The sequence below is a fragment of the Rhopilema esculentum genome, chromosome 20 (genome assembly GCF_057945365.1).
Source record: "Rhopilema esculentum isolate cy_ngs chromosome 20, ASM5794536v1, whole genome shotgun sequence".
NCBI lineage: Eukaryota > Metazoa > Cnidaria > Scyphozoa > Rhizostomeae > Rhizostomatidae > Rhopilema > Rhopilema esculentum.
In genome coordinates this window covers 13,117,474-13,132,212 of record NC_142834.1, presented here as the reverse complement: position 1 = coordinate 13,132,212, position 14,739 = coordinate 13,117,474, and the positions used below count along the sequence as shown (strand labels likewise).

The following is a 14,739-nucleotide window of genomic DNA, read 5'->3' as shown; positions in this document are numbered from 1 at the left end:
TCATTTTTGTATTTGTCTATCAGCCTATCATGAGGATCCGTTTGAGTAGCTGATTGTAAAAAATGTTTAACAAACCTTTAAACCACAGAAAGAAGCCATTGGTTTGGTAGCAAGAGTTGCACATATCCCACTCACATAAATAACAAGAGGAATAATTGCAATCGTTTTCTGAAAAAAGAAAATTCTATATTCAGTTGTTGAAATCAAAATTCCACAAAAAAAGTATAGCAAAGCAAATTATACAATATCAGAAAGCTCTGTTCTCGGAGAATAAACTGTATGCTGGGTAAAAATTCTAATGCAAACAACTCCTTTATCCCAGCATACTTGTCAACTGATTTTATGGTGTCCACTGGATATATGAAAAATTTACTATCAGGGTTTATTTCCACTCCTCAATAGAAAACAACAATAAGTGCAAAATAAATAGATATCTCTGCTATCAGTCAACCATTTGAGAGGGAACTCATGAAAAGGACAGCATTTCAAGATTTCTCAAGGCTCAACTTCAGAAACAGCCAACAAATATATTCCTTTTAGAAATTAAGCCCTTTTGAACATGGGGTTATCATATAGCCATTAGCCTGTATTGTGGTTTAGCATGTAGAAACTTGAATGTGGGTCAACAATTTTTAAATTATCTAACTTTTTACAAACCTTGTCTAAAAACAATGAATCTGTAACATAAAGAGGAATATAAACTTGTGTCAGGTTCACAATTAGTCTTGTCATCATGTAGATCATCCCAATCTAAAAAAGGACAAACAGTAATCATTGATTGTTTTGAAGGATTCAAACTTTTCACAAAGCAGGTGTCATATATGCTAAACTTTTTGCTACCACATGAATGTGCTAATTTCAGCAGATGCGGAACTCTAATGAGAAAACATTTCACCATGAATGTGCTAATTTCAGCAGATGAGGAACTCAAACGAGAAAACTTAACTTCTGATCTGATGAAGAAATGAGCAGGGCTGGAAAATGTCTGGCAGCACTGGCAGGAAATGCCAGGAAATGTTTGGCGCAAATTCATTGCAGGAAATCGTTGCTGTTTGCCAGGAAATTTTTAGAATGAAATCTCCATCGCTTGATTTTAATATGAACATCAAATTTATGTTACTCTCTTTCTACGGAGCGCTGTTTTCTTCAAACATCAACATAAATGTCTATGAAACATCAATACTTCAAAAGTATCTAGTTTGCTATTACTGATATGAATTTAAATCATCAAGTTATTTTTGATTTTCAGATCTATTAACTTTAACCTTGAAAATAAACTATGAGCATGCTCAATCACGTTCTCCTTGACCATCTAATGCAGTATAAACAAAATGATTGCTGTCGAAAACAAATCAAGCAACTTAAAATATCACTTTCAGTGGCTGGAAACTTTGTTGAAGCTTCACAGGAAATCTTGAATTTTTTTATTTTGCTGCCAGGAAGAAAAATCTTTTTTCAAGCCCTGGTAAATAAGAAACAAGCCTATAGCAGGGGTAAACTTGAGAGGTCATGGAGGCTTGGTCTTTTTGGAAGGGACAAATACTGCTCCAACCACTAGTGCCTGTCCCTAGAGCCCTTTTTCCTTTTCTATGGTATGCAATAAATTGTAACTTTTCCATTCCTCAAGAAGGTGACAATCTTTTATTCATTCTTTTCATAAAGTTGATAGTTTTGGGTAGAAAATGTATTTCCTGGAGGTATCCGAAAATGTAAAATGTTTTAGCAGCCGACTAGGATTATAAGCATGAGCAAAGTATTTGGCAACATGTTTTGCTGAGGTCTGGAACTCTTTAGGATTGAAAACTTGAATCCATGTTCTTACACCAGGATACTTGGGAATCTAGTCTTTTGGAAAGAATATTTACTAAAATTTCCCAAAATTTACAGCATTCTTCTTCATTAGGTCAGGTAGACATTTACCTTTGAAAAAAACATTCCTTTTATTTGCACAGTTGCTCTGTCAGAAAACCAAACAGCCAGATAATGTGTATAAAACCAAACACTCTCATTAAAAAACAGACATTTTGTAAAAATTTTCAATGAGTTCATTATCACACCTGCCAAAACTGTATTTCTTTTAGCCATGCTTTCCAACATGTCTTTTTCATTTTAATGCAAGAAGCAAGCATACTCTCTTCCTTTTCATCAATGTCTTTTGGCCTTTCTTTCACACCAAGATGGAAAATTATGGAGAAGGCAATTCCAACTGACACAACAATAAACACCAAATTCTAGAAACAAAAAAGCGTGCTTCAGAAGTAATCATCATTATGACTACATTCAAGATATATAGCCGAATTGTTAACCTGAACTTTCATCTACGCAGTTTAAACTGAAAACAATTATGCTCTCAGTTAATGCTGATGCAAATTTCATTTCTGTTTACAAAAATGGCACCAGATATTTTTAAGGATTTCTAAACCAATAATGTCATGAAAACTTTTCACCCTGAAAAGACCTCTATGAAGTCATCCATTCTGCTAGCAGCAGATACTTATTTTACTGAGGATGTTGAAATTTTGATACCATTTGTTAAAATGTGTGACCACAAGTTTGACTGTCATACGATTTGCGTTTGATCTCAAAGAAAGACATAACTGCCTGATGTTTACCCAAATATATTTGACAATATGTTGGTAAAGATCTCTTTGGGTCTGCTACCATCACAACAAGTCTGTCAAATAATTAAATCATTTAATTAAGCAAGTCAATCCTTTAATTAAAAAAAGATATAGATACCTACCCTGAACTTTGGTGCATCTTGACGGCCAAGTGTACCAGGTGTACTATTAATTTCAAATAGAACCCAAAATACCGCATAAACAAATATGTTTGAAAAGATGGTACATCCATACCTGGAAATAATGAAAAGCTAGAATTATAAAATGGTATTCCTCTTTTGTCATTTTCCTCTAAATAATTTGGCTGAATATGTTTTACCACAGCACTTCTAAGCTACATAAAATCCATTTTGAGTATCAATTTTCAAAGCATATTTTGATACAATATTTTAATATTAGCATTCTCAATGAGGGTGTATCCATATCTTCCAAGGTTGTCTTTTCAGCTTAGTTAATCAAAAACTCTCACAGCTTTGCCTTACTACCTTTATGATCCTAAATCCAAAGCTAGACTTTTATGATACAAACATATTTTTTTTTAAAACATACTTTGCATTTTCAAAACTCATTTAACCAACATTTTGGTGCTTGGTTAACTTAAAATTTGATAAGGCATATAAACTTAATAATTGATATGCATATAGATATGACTCAGAGTGCAGAATGTTTTTGGGCACATGGAATTATTTTCTGTGCACAGGATTTCATTTTTAAGCCTTGCAATAAGTCTATGCATGGAATTCACACGAAAGCTTGTGTTCAACTGCACAGATTAATCTAATTTGCAAAAATGCACAGACGGGATTTGAGCAAAAAATTTAGCAAAGAACACATTCCCCGCGCATACCCAAAATTTGCAGTCTGGGATATGACTGCCTTTGCAAGTGTGAAGATCTTCAGGGTTGGTTTCAGCATTAAATCACTTATTTTGTAGAGCTGTTTGGCTCAGAGGAATGATGGTTGCCATTAATGCGGCAAACTAGTGTTTGATTCCAACAAAGTGCAGTATTTACCAGTGGTGTCGCATGACTCTCCAGACTAGGGGGTGGAGGGTCATCTTTAGAAAATTTACCAACCAAGACATAGATGGAGAAGAATTTAGGTGCTGTTTCACCTACGGATAGATGATTATACCGACAAATTAAGGATTTTGTAGACAAACTGAAGATTTACATACGAAGTCATGAAGTATTAGGGAGTATTACAACCCCCTACACCCCCAGCTAGCTACGCCCCTGGTATTTACAAGCAGGCAGATTGCTTGTGGAAAAAATTTCCTCCTGTTAGCCTATGCCTGAAATGAAACAACAGTCCTGGTGATGGTGAAGATCACCAGTGGTAGATTCAAAAGCCATTATTAATTCCATAATTATATTTATGTTTATAACTATCCATTTCAACTCAATTAATTGAATCACTTGGTTCAGTGCATCGAGTTCTACCTTTGAGAGGATTTTGACATCCAAGTAGCCATAATTTGGAATTGGGGATGCAACTTTGAGGGTATAATATTCTCCTGTCACTCAAGACTTGGCCTTAAAAACATTTACAAAGATCATGAATGCCTGGAGAAACCTTCCAATTTTCAGAAATTCTTTATTTGCAAGGTTAAGCAATGAAATGCCATAGCAGCTGGGCTGAAAAAGGTAAATTCTTCCTAACTTTCAACTTCCAGAATGTTGTCTTTATTGCATTTAATACTCTTTATATTGTTAACCAAAATATTTAATATTACAGGCACATTTGTATCTAGTAAATTAGGCTTTCAGGCATACTTTGTTTAGTATCAAATGGTGGGCCTTTGCTTAAAGGCTACCCTTTTTCAGAAATTGAAAAATACAATCTGAAACAGTCTATACACACATAGCTGTCACTATTCAAGACTATTGCACTGACTAGAAATCGTTTTACCTGAGTGAATTCAACAATACTTTCTCATCTGTTCTACGGGCTAGGTCTGGTATGAGGGCTAGATGAGATATCTGCGTTGATGCCCAGCCAAACTGGAAAATTACTATGAACGGGATATAATAGAAAAATAAACTCCATCTTGGACTGTTCTGGCATCCATATATACACAGATTGAAGATGAATGGAAATGCTGCAGCAACAGCTATGGTTCCGCCTAGATGCCAAATTTTTCGTTTACCGTATCTTGCACTTGAAGTTCGGTCTGATTCAATCCCTATAATTGGCGTAGCAATTCCATCTGCGATCTGTCCAACCAAGAGAAACAACCCAGCGTCAAAATTGTTAAAAATGACAACTTTGTGGAAGTAGATGAGCAAATACGAGAACCACATTGATGCACATAGATCGTTGAATACATGGCCTACTCCATAACTCAAAGATGTAGCATGATTCAAGCGTCTTCGTACATCCATCGTTTCTTTTTCTACTCTTACTTGATCAAGGTTTAACAGCAAGAATATTGACAGCTCAACAATAACACAGCTTGGCCTGACAAAAGCAGATGTGATAACGTCTCATTTGTGATAGGACGAATCGTAATTTTCTCCTCGATAGGCTTCAGTCTGACATCTTTTCCTGGCTGCATGCAAGATCTGCTGCGGCCAAAGGTTTGCTTCGTGTTCTTACACACGATCGTCACGGGTTCCGGCAGCCATTATGCAAGTTCTGCTAAACTACTCAAATTCATATTATGTCTCGCGAATTATTTGTAATTCACCTCTATTTCACAAAGAAACCGCGTATAAACCGCGCTAGCACGGGACCCCACGTAGTCACGTACTGATCACATGAGAAGCTTTTTAGGATGTTGTAAACAAATAATTTTTTTCACCATTCTGCCCGCCCTCCAAAAAAGATGTGCCTCTTATTTTTAACAGTTTTTTCAGTTACCGGTAGCAAGGCTTTTCAATCTGGGAATCGGCCATTCAGGAAATCTTTGAGCAGTGCTTTAAAAAAGAATTTTAATCAGTCGGCAGAAAAAAATACAGCCATTTCTAATAGAGACGTTTTCAAAGAATTTGTTCAAAAGTTAATGGCACCTGGATAAGGTAGGCAGGTTGATATAAAACCTTGTCAAATGCACGGAACATCCAGCAAATCAATGCTGAAACACACAAATGCATTATCTAGCATTTTTAAGCATTGCGTCACTAACAATTTTGGCGTGATACGACAGAGAGACAAAAGAATACACCTGATATATAAGTTCATCAGTCGAGTCTCATTTATAATTATAATGGTAATTAATTGGTAATTAAATACCATAATAAAAATCATAATCGTTACACTCTGATTGGCCTTGGCTAGAATAAAAAATTCCAAGTGTGTGATCACTAATATCACACTAACAAAATTGTCAGACTCAGGCCTGAATTTCAATTATAGGTCCATAGGCTCATCTTGAATATCGGGGGAAGATCAAAAGTTGTTGTTTAATGCCACGCCCATTTTTTCCAAGAAACGCCGTTTATATCGAGACATTGCTTGTCTCTATGTCAGTTTTGTTTTCTCTTAATTTGCCTTTTAAATATATACTTTATGCATGAAGACGTTTTTCAATGCACATGTTTTTTATAAGAACCAGTAAATTTAAGTTCAGGCTGACTGTTCTCAATTTTTTCGAAAATCTGAGGCTGGATTGTTCTTAATTTGTTCTTAAATTAAGAGGGTGTAAGCAGTGCTATTGCTAGCTTTTTCGCTCTAAGGAGGTGTTCAGGCCTCATTTGCAAATAAAGTGAGTGAGACAGCCTTAATTTGCTGACAAATTTGAATATTCACCGAAAAAGCACCCACACATCGCTAAAAATCCTCGATTTTGAGAAAAAACGTTGTTCAAAATTGCATTTTGCAGAAGCTTAGTCTCAGCTTGTTCTTAATTTGTTCTTAACTTTTGACCAGTTTTGAGGCTCGTGTTCTTATAAAATTGTTCTTATAAAAAGAGAGTGTACATGCAGTAAAGGGCGTTACAGTATTCTCTCCAATTAGCGACACCTTCGAGGCAAGAGCAAGTCCAATAAAGATATTGCAGACAAAGAGTCAGTTCTGGAAATTGTTAATTTGATGCTGGAAAGCAGAGTGAGTTCATCCTTTCCAGAAGTGTACAGATTACTAACTCTGTTTGTAACAATTCCAGTTAAGATTGCCACAGCTGAGAGATCATTTTCAAAACTTATATTAATTATGACGTACTTAAGGTCAAAGATAACTCAAGAAAGACTCGATAACTTGGCAATAATGTCCATAGAAAATTCAGAAGCCAAATCAATTGATAAGACTGAACTCATTGAGCGATTGGCACATGTCAATGCTCGAGGGCATAAAAGAATTGGCATATAGAACTTGAAAGTTTTTTTTTCTGATAACATTTCAAATAAAATCATATTCATGACGTTTTTTAAGCAATTGTGAACAAACTTTTGCATAATTTAACGGAAATTGCATTGATTACGTTTCTTCATCTAGGTCGTATAATATTCTTTATTATTCATAAAGACTACATAAGGACAGAAAGTTTAAAGTTATGTTGGAATTTGTTGCAGAAAAGTAGTCAAGTTATTCAAATTTTGACTGTACCTATCAAAGTCTAATGCCCATTCACTTTTGCGAGTTAAACCAACTTAAAATAAGATTACTGAGTGGGGCCTTCTAATTGGTCTATCCAACAAATCGTACGCGTTTGATTGGTTGAAATAAAACCTAGTATAAATGTAGCTTGTTTAGCTGTGCCAGTGTGAAGACAGTATAAACGAACATTTATTATTCACACCAGCACAGATTTCTTTAATATTTTGATAAAGTTTCACATTCAAAATATTAGGGAAGGAGAGGAGTTGTTAGAGAGCATAGAAATATATTTGGCGGCAGAATCTTTCGTCGTATATTGTTCTATGTTATCTATACGGGGTTTTTCGGGAAAACCTCAAAGAGTGAGTGATTAGGCTCTAAAATTTGACTCGACCTTTTTCACTAAGGGCCCACACTGCACCACGCCACTGCTTTACACTCTACTAGTTGGCATATTAATAGCTGGGGTTTGCCAGTATGACTGAAAGCTGGCCCCCGGCTAGCCCCCCCCCCAGATTTTTAAGGCTGGATTTGCCACTGTAAACTAACCCATTTTATTTCATCTAAACTAATCCAGGTTCGACCTAGTGCGAACTCACCTTCCGAGGTGGGTTGACTTTACCTGGGACGAACCCAGGTTAGTTTGTACAGTGAAGGGGTGGGCAACCTACGGCCCGCGGGCCTGAATCCAGCCCGTGAAGAAAACTTTTGCGGTCATCGAGTTGATGAAATCATATTATAATATTTTTGGTTGCAAGGATGATATTCTGGGTGTTCGCAAAAAATTTATGAAACATATCAATTTAAAATGAGATTATCTTTGTCAAAGCTGAGAATAGTGCAGAGGTTTTCTTCGTTATCTGTTGTTATGTGTTTTTTGAGATCCTATAGCTATCATATTTGGAATCACAGACGATAGGAATCACATTTGTCATTATATTGTCAATTGTCTCAACTGCCAGTGCGCCGTTGGATAAATTGGTGTTTAAGAATAATAAAGTGAATGGCTGGAGCTTTAAGGCTAAATGTTGATTGGTGGATATTTACTCCCTGTGATGTTTTCTCCACACCCTGAATTACATCATTTTTAATTTTGATGTTTTTTCAGTTTTCCCTTTGTCTTCACGACTGTAATATAGGCAGGGAATTTTCCTCAACAATCTGAACTTCGACCTAACTTTGAATTTCATTTTACGATAATAGCAATTCGACCATGCTGATTCCAAATCCGAGATGGGCCCTTTGAAATTTCGACCGGAAGTGTGAATGTTTGATGACGTCACAGAGGGACATTTTTTGCCAGTAAAACACTCAAAGCGGGGCAACAATACACGTAAATTGAGTGAAAATGGTCTCAATCGATAGTTCTCGATGTTATGATTTGAATGGTATATAGTTCTCAGAGTTTTGGAGAGGTCAGCAAAAAAATTGATGACGTCATCATTTGGCAAAATAGTAGAGTACTAGCCCCAGTTACGCGCGCTACGCGGGCACACTGCAGCCTTTACGTCCGCGAGTGTAAAATTTCCATCAGCAAAGACAAGAAGTCTGTTAAAACTGCCAATGAATGATAATAAAATTAGCCTTGGTAAAGACAAGAATTCTGTCAGAGCCCCCAATGAATTATAGGAAATTCGCCCCTGAAAGAAAAGACAAAATGTCTAGCCTCTATCTCAAATTGAATGGACACGCCCCATAGGGGTCACGTGATAAAAATCAGCTTGCTCTGCTAAAAAATTTAGTAAAAAAATTCACCCGCACTCCTGAGACTATCGCTAGGAAGGGGGCTATTGGCAATAGGCTCCTTTTCAACTGATGTGTACTAAAAGTTTTCCTATTTTTCAGTGTTATTGCACTATAAAATAGTAATTACTTTTTCACTGAAAATTGATAGATGTAAATTTGTCTCTTTTAAAAAGGCTAATGTTGCTAATATAATCTATTATATAAGCTATAGGGTGCCTGCGCAGCAGGTTTAAGACTTTTTGAAATTTTATTAGGCATCTGGTACACTTGCCCTTTAGACCAGTTTATGGGTTAACCTTAAACCTCTCCCGCTCTTTGTTTTGTATCACACGTTTAAAAAATGTTACAATATACTTCTTTAAGCTGTTGCTGACCTGTGATAAATGTTTCAAAATGTTTTTGAGATACCGTCATAGCACTGCTATTTTTACTGAAGCAAATGATTCTAAATTTCCCACAAAAATCTTCAGTGGCCATGGACTCATTGGGCTTTCGTTAATTATATACTTGTTATTGTTGAATGATATTAAAAACATGAAAAAAACAAGTTGAGTGAATTCAGAGAGTATAGAAATTACGCGAAAAACGCAAATTTAAGGGGTCTCGACGTCTTTTAAGAACTCTTCATTGTCCAAATCTGTTATGAGGATCTCATCGAAGTATCGATCGATGATGCTCTGCAAGACAACGATTCGAAACCTCGCCGTCCGTAACCGCGCCAACGCCACGCGATTGGAAGTTACCGCCAATCTTAAGCATAGCGGGTAAGCGAATGCTGTTGATTACAATATATTCTTAATGTTAACTTGACCACAAGGTATCTATTTAATCATATCTGTCAGAATCATCATTATCGCTTTCGTCACTTGACGAATATCCAAAAAATATATACTCCAACTAGCACGTTTTTGGGAAGGAGAATTGCTTCTTGTTTTAATTGCAGATTCCTTTGACGAAGGCAATTGACTTCCTGAAAGTGTAGTAGAAATGGCACCATTGAATTTTGCACAATAAATACTTTTCAAAATCTTTTTCCTACTAAAACGGATTTTCTAGTACAATGGTTGTATATTTTGCTACCTACTAAACGACTAGCTAGTAAATGGAAACAGGAATTACCAGTAAACCATATTGGCACCAAAATTCCGTTTTGAAGATCCTTCTTCTAGCCACAATCTTCAACTCTAATGTTAGTGACTGTATAGCTTTCGAATTGTAGCCAATAATATGCCTGGAAATGTACACGTAGCAAGGTTTGCCGCAATGAATCAGGATCGGGTGGGATTGCCTGTGACGCTTTGGTTTTCAAGGACTTGTAGAGACGTATGCACGTTTCCACTAATCATTCTGTTTCTTTGCCAGAGTACATTACTGTTTGAACAAATTTCATACTTTCTTCAAGTCCTTTCTCTGATAAAATTTCACTTTGGCCAATAGATTGTAGCAAATCTAGTAATTCTGGCTTTTTCTTCACTTTATTTAAAACTTTGATCTTCCGAACCCCAAAGAAAAAGAAAGTTGTGTCACAACCTGTCAGACTGTGCAATTGTGGCAAGTAAGACGATATTTTAGAACCAAGGTATTTGTTCACTTTGCCTATGTCCACGTATTTATCATGATATATTTTCATGTACCATTTGTTGCAAGGCTGAAGCTTACTGTAAGCATAGACCAGCAGAATGAAAACGTCAGTGCCTTTCTCTACTATTACGACATTTGTGTCCTGAAGAGAAGCATGCAATAAGTCTCGTATGAGCTTCTTCATGATCGCACTTGAAAAGTTTGTTAGAAGTAGTTTTCGTAAGCGCTAATGTATTTTCATCACACGTTAAGATAAACGGGACCGATATTAATTTCCTTCCTTCTGAATATTGAAAAAAATTTGCTGCCAGCTCAATCAATTATTTTTTGTTTTCAATGTTGTTGAACAAAGCATTCCAGGCATTTCCTTGAAGCATCTTTTGATCATATCCCTGAATGTGAGGACGGGCAGACTCTTCGCCCCTTATTTGCCTTGTGCCACTTTTACGCTATCTTTCCTGTATGTATCGTTTGTCATTTCAACGGAGAGAGGGTGAGACTGAATAGGTGGTGTCGAAAATTTTGGTAGGGCAAGAAGCTATTCCTTGTAGGTTTCACGAGCTTTCACAGTAATTCTCCTTCCCAAAAACGTGCTGGATATGCACCTGAATTCAAGGTTGACAATCAAGGAATATGTGAAGAAACAGAAGATTTGGAGTATATATTTTTTTGGTAATCGTCAAGTGACGAAAGCGATAATGATGATTCTGACGGATCTGATTGGCTACCATGATTTAGTTAAATAGATACATTGTGGTCAAGTATTAGTTAACATTGAGAATATATTGTAATCAACAGCTTTCGCTTACCCGCTATTCGTGCTATACTGTACTGTTTTGCCAAATGATGACGTCATCAATTTTTTTGCTGACATCTTCAAAACTTTGAGAACTATATACCATTCAAATCATAACATCGAGAACTATCGATTGAGACCATTTTCACTCAATTTACGTGTATTTTTGCCCCGCTTTGAGTGTTTTACTGGCAAAAAATGTCCCTCTGTGACGTCATCAAAAATTCACACTTCCGGTCGAAATTTCAAAAGGCCCATCTCGGATTTGGAATCAGCATGGTCGAATTGCTATTATCGTAAAATGAAATTCAAAGTTAGGTCAAAGTTCAGATTGTTGAGGAAAATTCCCTGCCTAATAGTCTTGTGAACCGAGGCTAGCCAGTCGCAAAGTACCTATGTAACATAGAGGTATGGCTTGGCTGAGTGTTTTCTCTCTTTCTCTTTCTATTTTGCTTCAATTGTCGATTTTTCTTATCTATAATTATTATTATTATTAACAGTATCTCATTTCTAAACTTTCCAACATTGCCATCCGTACTACGTACTACATATTTTGTTGCAAAAATAAGCCATGGACAAATCCGGAATTACATCCTTTTTAACTTTAGTTGTTTTATTTTATTTTTCTCAGTTTTTCCTTTTACCTTACGATTGTTATAGTTTTTTCTTGTAAAACCAGGCTAGCCAATTGTAAATTACCTTGTAATAGTGAGATTTGTAATTGTAGTTTTAATTGAATTGAAAATGAAAAGTTTCCATTATTATTATTGTCAATTTCTTGTGATTTGCTATTTTTAGATCAAACACCGAGTCACTACTAGTGACCTAGGGTGAGTGAAATTGGAGTAATTTAAGAGTAAAAATTGTGTGTATAAAAATAAAGTCATTATCATAAAAAAGTATATCTTCAAAAGGATTGTTCAAAAAGAAAGCGTTCTTCTCAGTATGTGTGCAGTGCTGTTCAGGACTATATTTTTTGGACCTCGTTAAGGGGTGGATCACCTGGATATTTGCTTTACATAATTAGCAGTTCCTTTCTTTATCAGTCCTAGGGCACCTACTACTACTGGAATGGTCTTTGTTTTGAGGTGCCACATCTTTCCAATTTCAATCTCCAGGTCTTTATATTTGGAGAGTTTTTCAAACACTTTTGCAGAAACATTCTTATCTGACGGCACACTCATATCTATGAGTAGTCAGGTGTTTTTGGTCTTATCTTGGACAATAATGTCTGGACGGTTTGCCTGTATAGTGCAGTCAGTTTTGACTGAAAAGTCCCAGAGAATGGTGACATTTTTCCCTTCAGTAACTTGTTTTGGATGGTGCTCGTACCAGTTACTCTTGGTTTCTAAGGAGAAGTGGTTCAGAATTGTACAGTGGAGGTATTGACCAATCCTGTCGTGGCAATTTTTATATTCATTTGGCGTCAGTACAGAACAACCTGAGACAAGGTGGTCAATTGTTTCTACCTTTTCTTCACAGAATCTACATTTTTCATTTGCTCCATTGTGCAACACATTGGCTTGATAATTCGTTAAGTCCAACACAAAATTCGTTCAGCACAAAAAGTGCTTGGATATCAAAACGACGGGGGTGTTCACTCCTAAGATTGTTTTGGTGAACCGGCTTTAGAAAAAAAAGCTAAAAATGACACCCGGTTTTAGAATTTCTGGAAAAAAGAACAACGGAAAACAAAAGCTTTGGTGCCAGTTGCCATGGTTGCCAGAACACCACAAAAACAATGGGCGGGCAGCCTCTTTGCTGTTATTTTTGAATGGAAAAAAAAAGAAAATCAGGCAACCGGCTTTAGATTATATCCTTTGAACAGATACCCGGCCTTAGAATAAATTGCTGAAAATGATACCCGGAAAGACGGTTCTTGACTTGATCATCCAAATTAAGTGGGAGTCCGAGTTTAAATATGAAATTTTTAAAACAATAGGGAAAGGACACCACGATGTCACAACTAAAATCATGCAAAACAGAAAAGGAGATGCATGACCTGTATACAGATTTCGTTCTCTCTACAATACTATGTATACAGAGGTATCATGCCCCCCCCCCTATTTCGTTCTCTCTCTACAACACAATGTATACAGGCGTGTCATGTATTATTTAAAATATTGAAGAATTACTATTTCTTAAACTAAGATTTGGAATGAACGTTGACTTTACCTCAAGGCGTTTAGGATAACTTTTTCGTCGCAGGAGTAAGACAGATCTGGGATCAACGATAGATGCGATATCTGCACGGCTGCCCATCCAATCTGGAAAACAACGATGAACGGTACGTAGTAAATGAAGAGGGCCCAATGATCCGAATCTTCACATCCTATGCAAAGATTGAAAATAAATGGGAAGGTAAGAGCAACTGCAATGCTCCCTCCGATGTGCCACACTTTCCGTTTGCCATATTTGGTAAAAGTGCTTCTGTCAGACTCGATTCCAACAAGGGGCGTTGCCAGTCCATCAACGATTTGACCAATAAGAAGCAAAGTTCCTGCACCAACCGAGCTCAACTGGACTACCTTCTGATAATATATGAGGAGATGCGTGAACCACATTGAGGCACACAAATCATTCATCACATGTCCGACACCATAACTTAACCGGGCTACGTGAGATAATCGACCGGGCTTCTTTTCAAGATGGCAAACGACAGAACCGTTCTCTTCTGGTTTGAATTTCGAGTATGAAACTTCCCCATCAACAGCCACATCGACGCTGAGCAACTGGGTCGACTGTAAAAGTGATAACTGAACAAAATCTGCGTAGCTTCTCTGGCGTAGCTGCGACATTTCGCCAAGACGTTATTTCAGGTTGCGCAATTTCCTCTCGTATTTGATCAACTCTAAGGCCGCTACCGTAGGGTTTGCCAGATGCTTGGAGTCGTTTGCGACCGATTATTCGACCAGCCAAACAAATTATACAAAAACAGCTAAATGTGAGCTATTTCGTTGTTCCCAGTTGACGTCATCGATATCGCATGTTGGTATATCTAAAGAACTTTGTCAAAATTGGATCTCAGATTGAAATCGCCGTGTTGAAATAAATCTGTCCTGAAACTGTATAGCGGCCGCTGAAGTGTTGCTTTTGTTTACATCCTTCCTTGCATTATTACGGGAGTGCTACTAACACAATACATTAAACAACTAATTACTAAGGGTCCGGTTTTAACATAACAATTTTACCCGGGGGCTGTTTAAGAGAGCAAACCTTTCTTTTTTGGATTAACACACAGACAAATAAATGGTCTTGTGCAACCGAAGCAGCACCACCAGTAAAAAGAATGCCTCGCAGCATGAGCAGCAACTTTTTTGTCAACAAGACATCCTTGAGTAATCACGAAAAGGGCCTATAAGAAAACCAGGCAGAAGAATTGTCCAGACTCGGGAACAAAGCAAAATATTTTTTACTTCAAAAAGATTCTTTAACGATGTAAAGCTTTTCCAAAAGCCA

General features: G+C 36.8%; 1 protein-coding gene across 7 annotated transcripts in view; it reads right to left on the bottom strand.

The window, feature by feature from the left end:
* The window catches only part of LOC135687089 (major facilitator superfamily domain-containing protein 12), a 19,838-nt gene extending 5,099 nt beyond the window's left edge, over window positions 1–14,739 (bottom strand). For 6 of the 7 annotated variants that reach the window (XR_016144965.1, XR_016144963.1, XR_016144964.1 and 3 more), the window contains exons 1-5: window positions 13,456–14,739; window positions 2,744–2,855; window positions 2,058–2,231; window positions 658–750; window positions 76–168 (exon numbers count right to left, since the gene is read on the bottom strand). Coding sequence is in view for 2 of the 7 variants with exons in the window: in XM_089114262.1 (XP_088970388.1) it covers window positions 76–168; window positions 658–750; window positions 2,058–2,231; window positions 2,744–2,855; window positions 13,456–14,078 (1,095 nt within the window). In the remaining 5 variants the exon portion in view is untranslated. Of the gene's footprint in view, window positions 1–75; window positions 169–657; window positions 751–2,057; window positions 2,232–2,743; window positions 2,856–4,532; window positions 5,325–13,455 lie in introns of those variants that run through there. The other variant, XM_065203544.2, reaches the window with a different exon arrangement.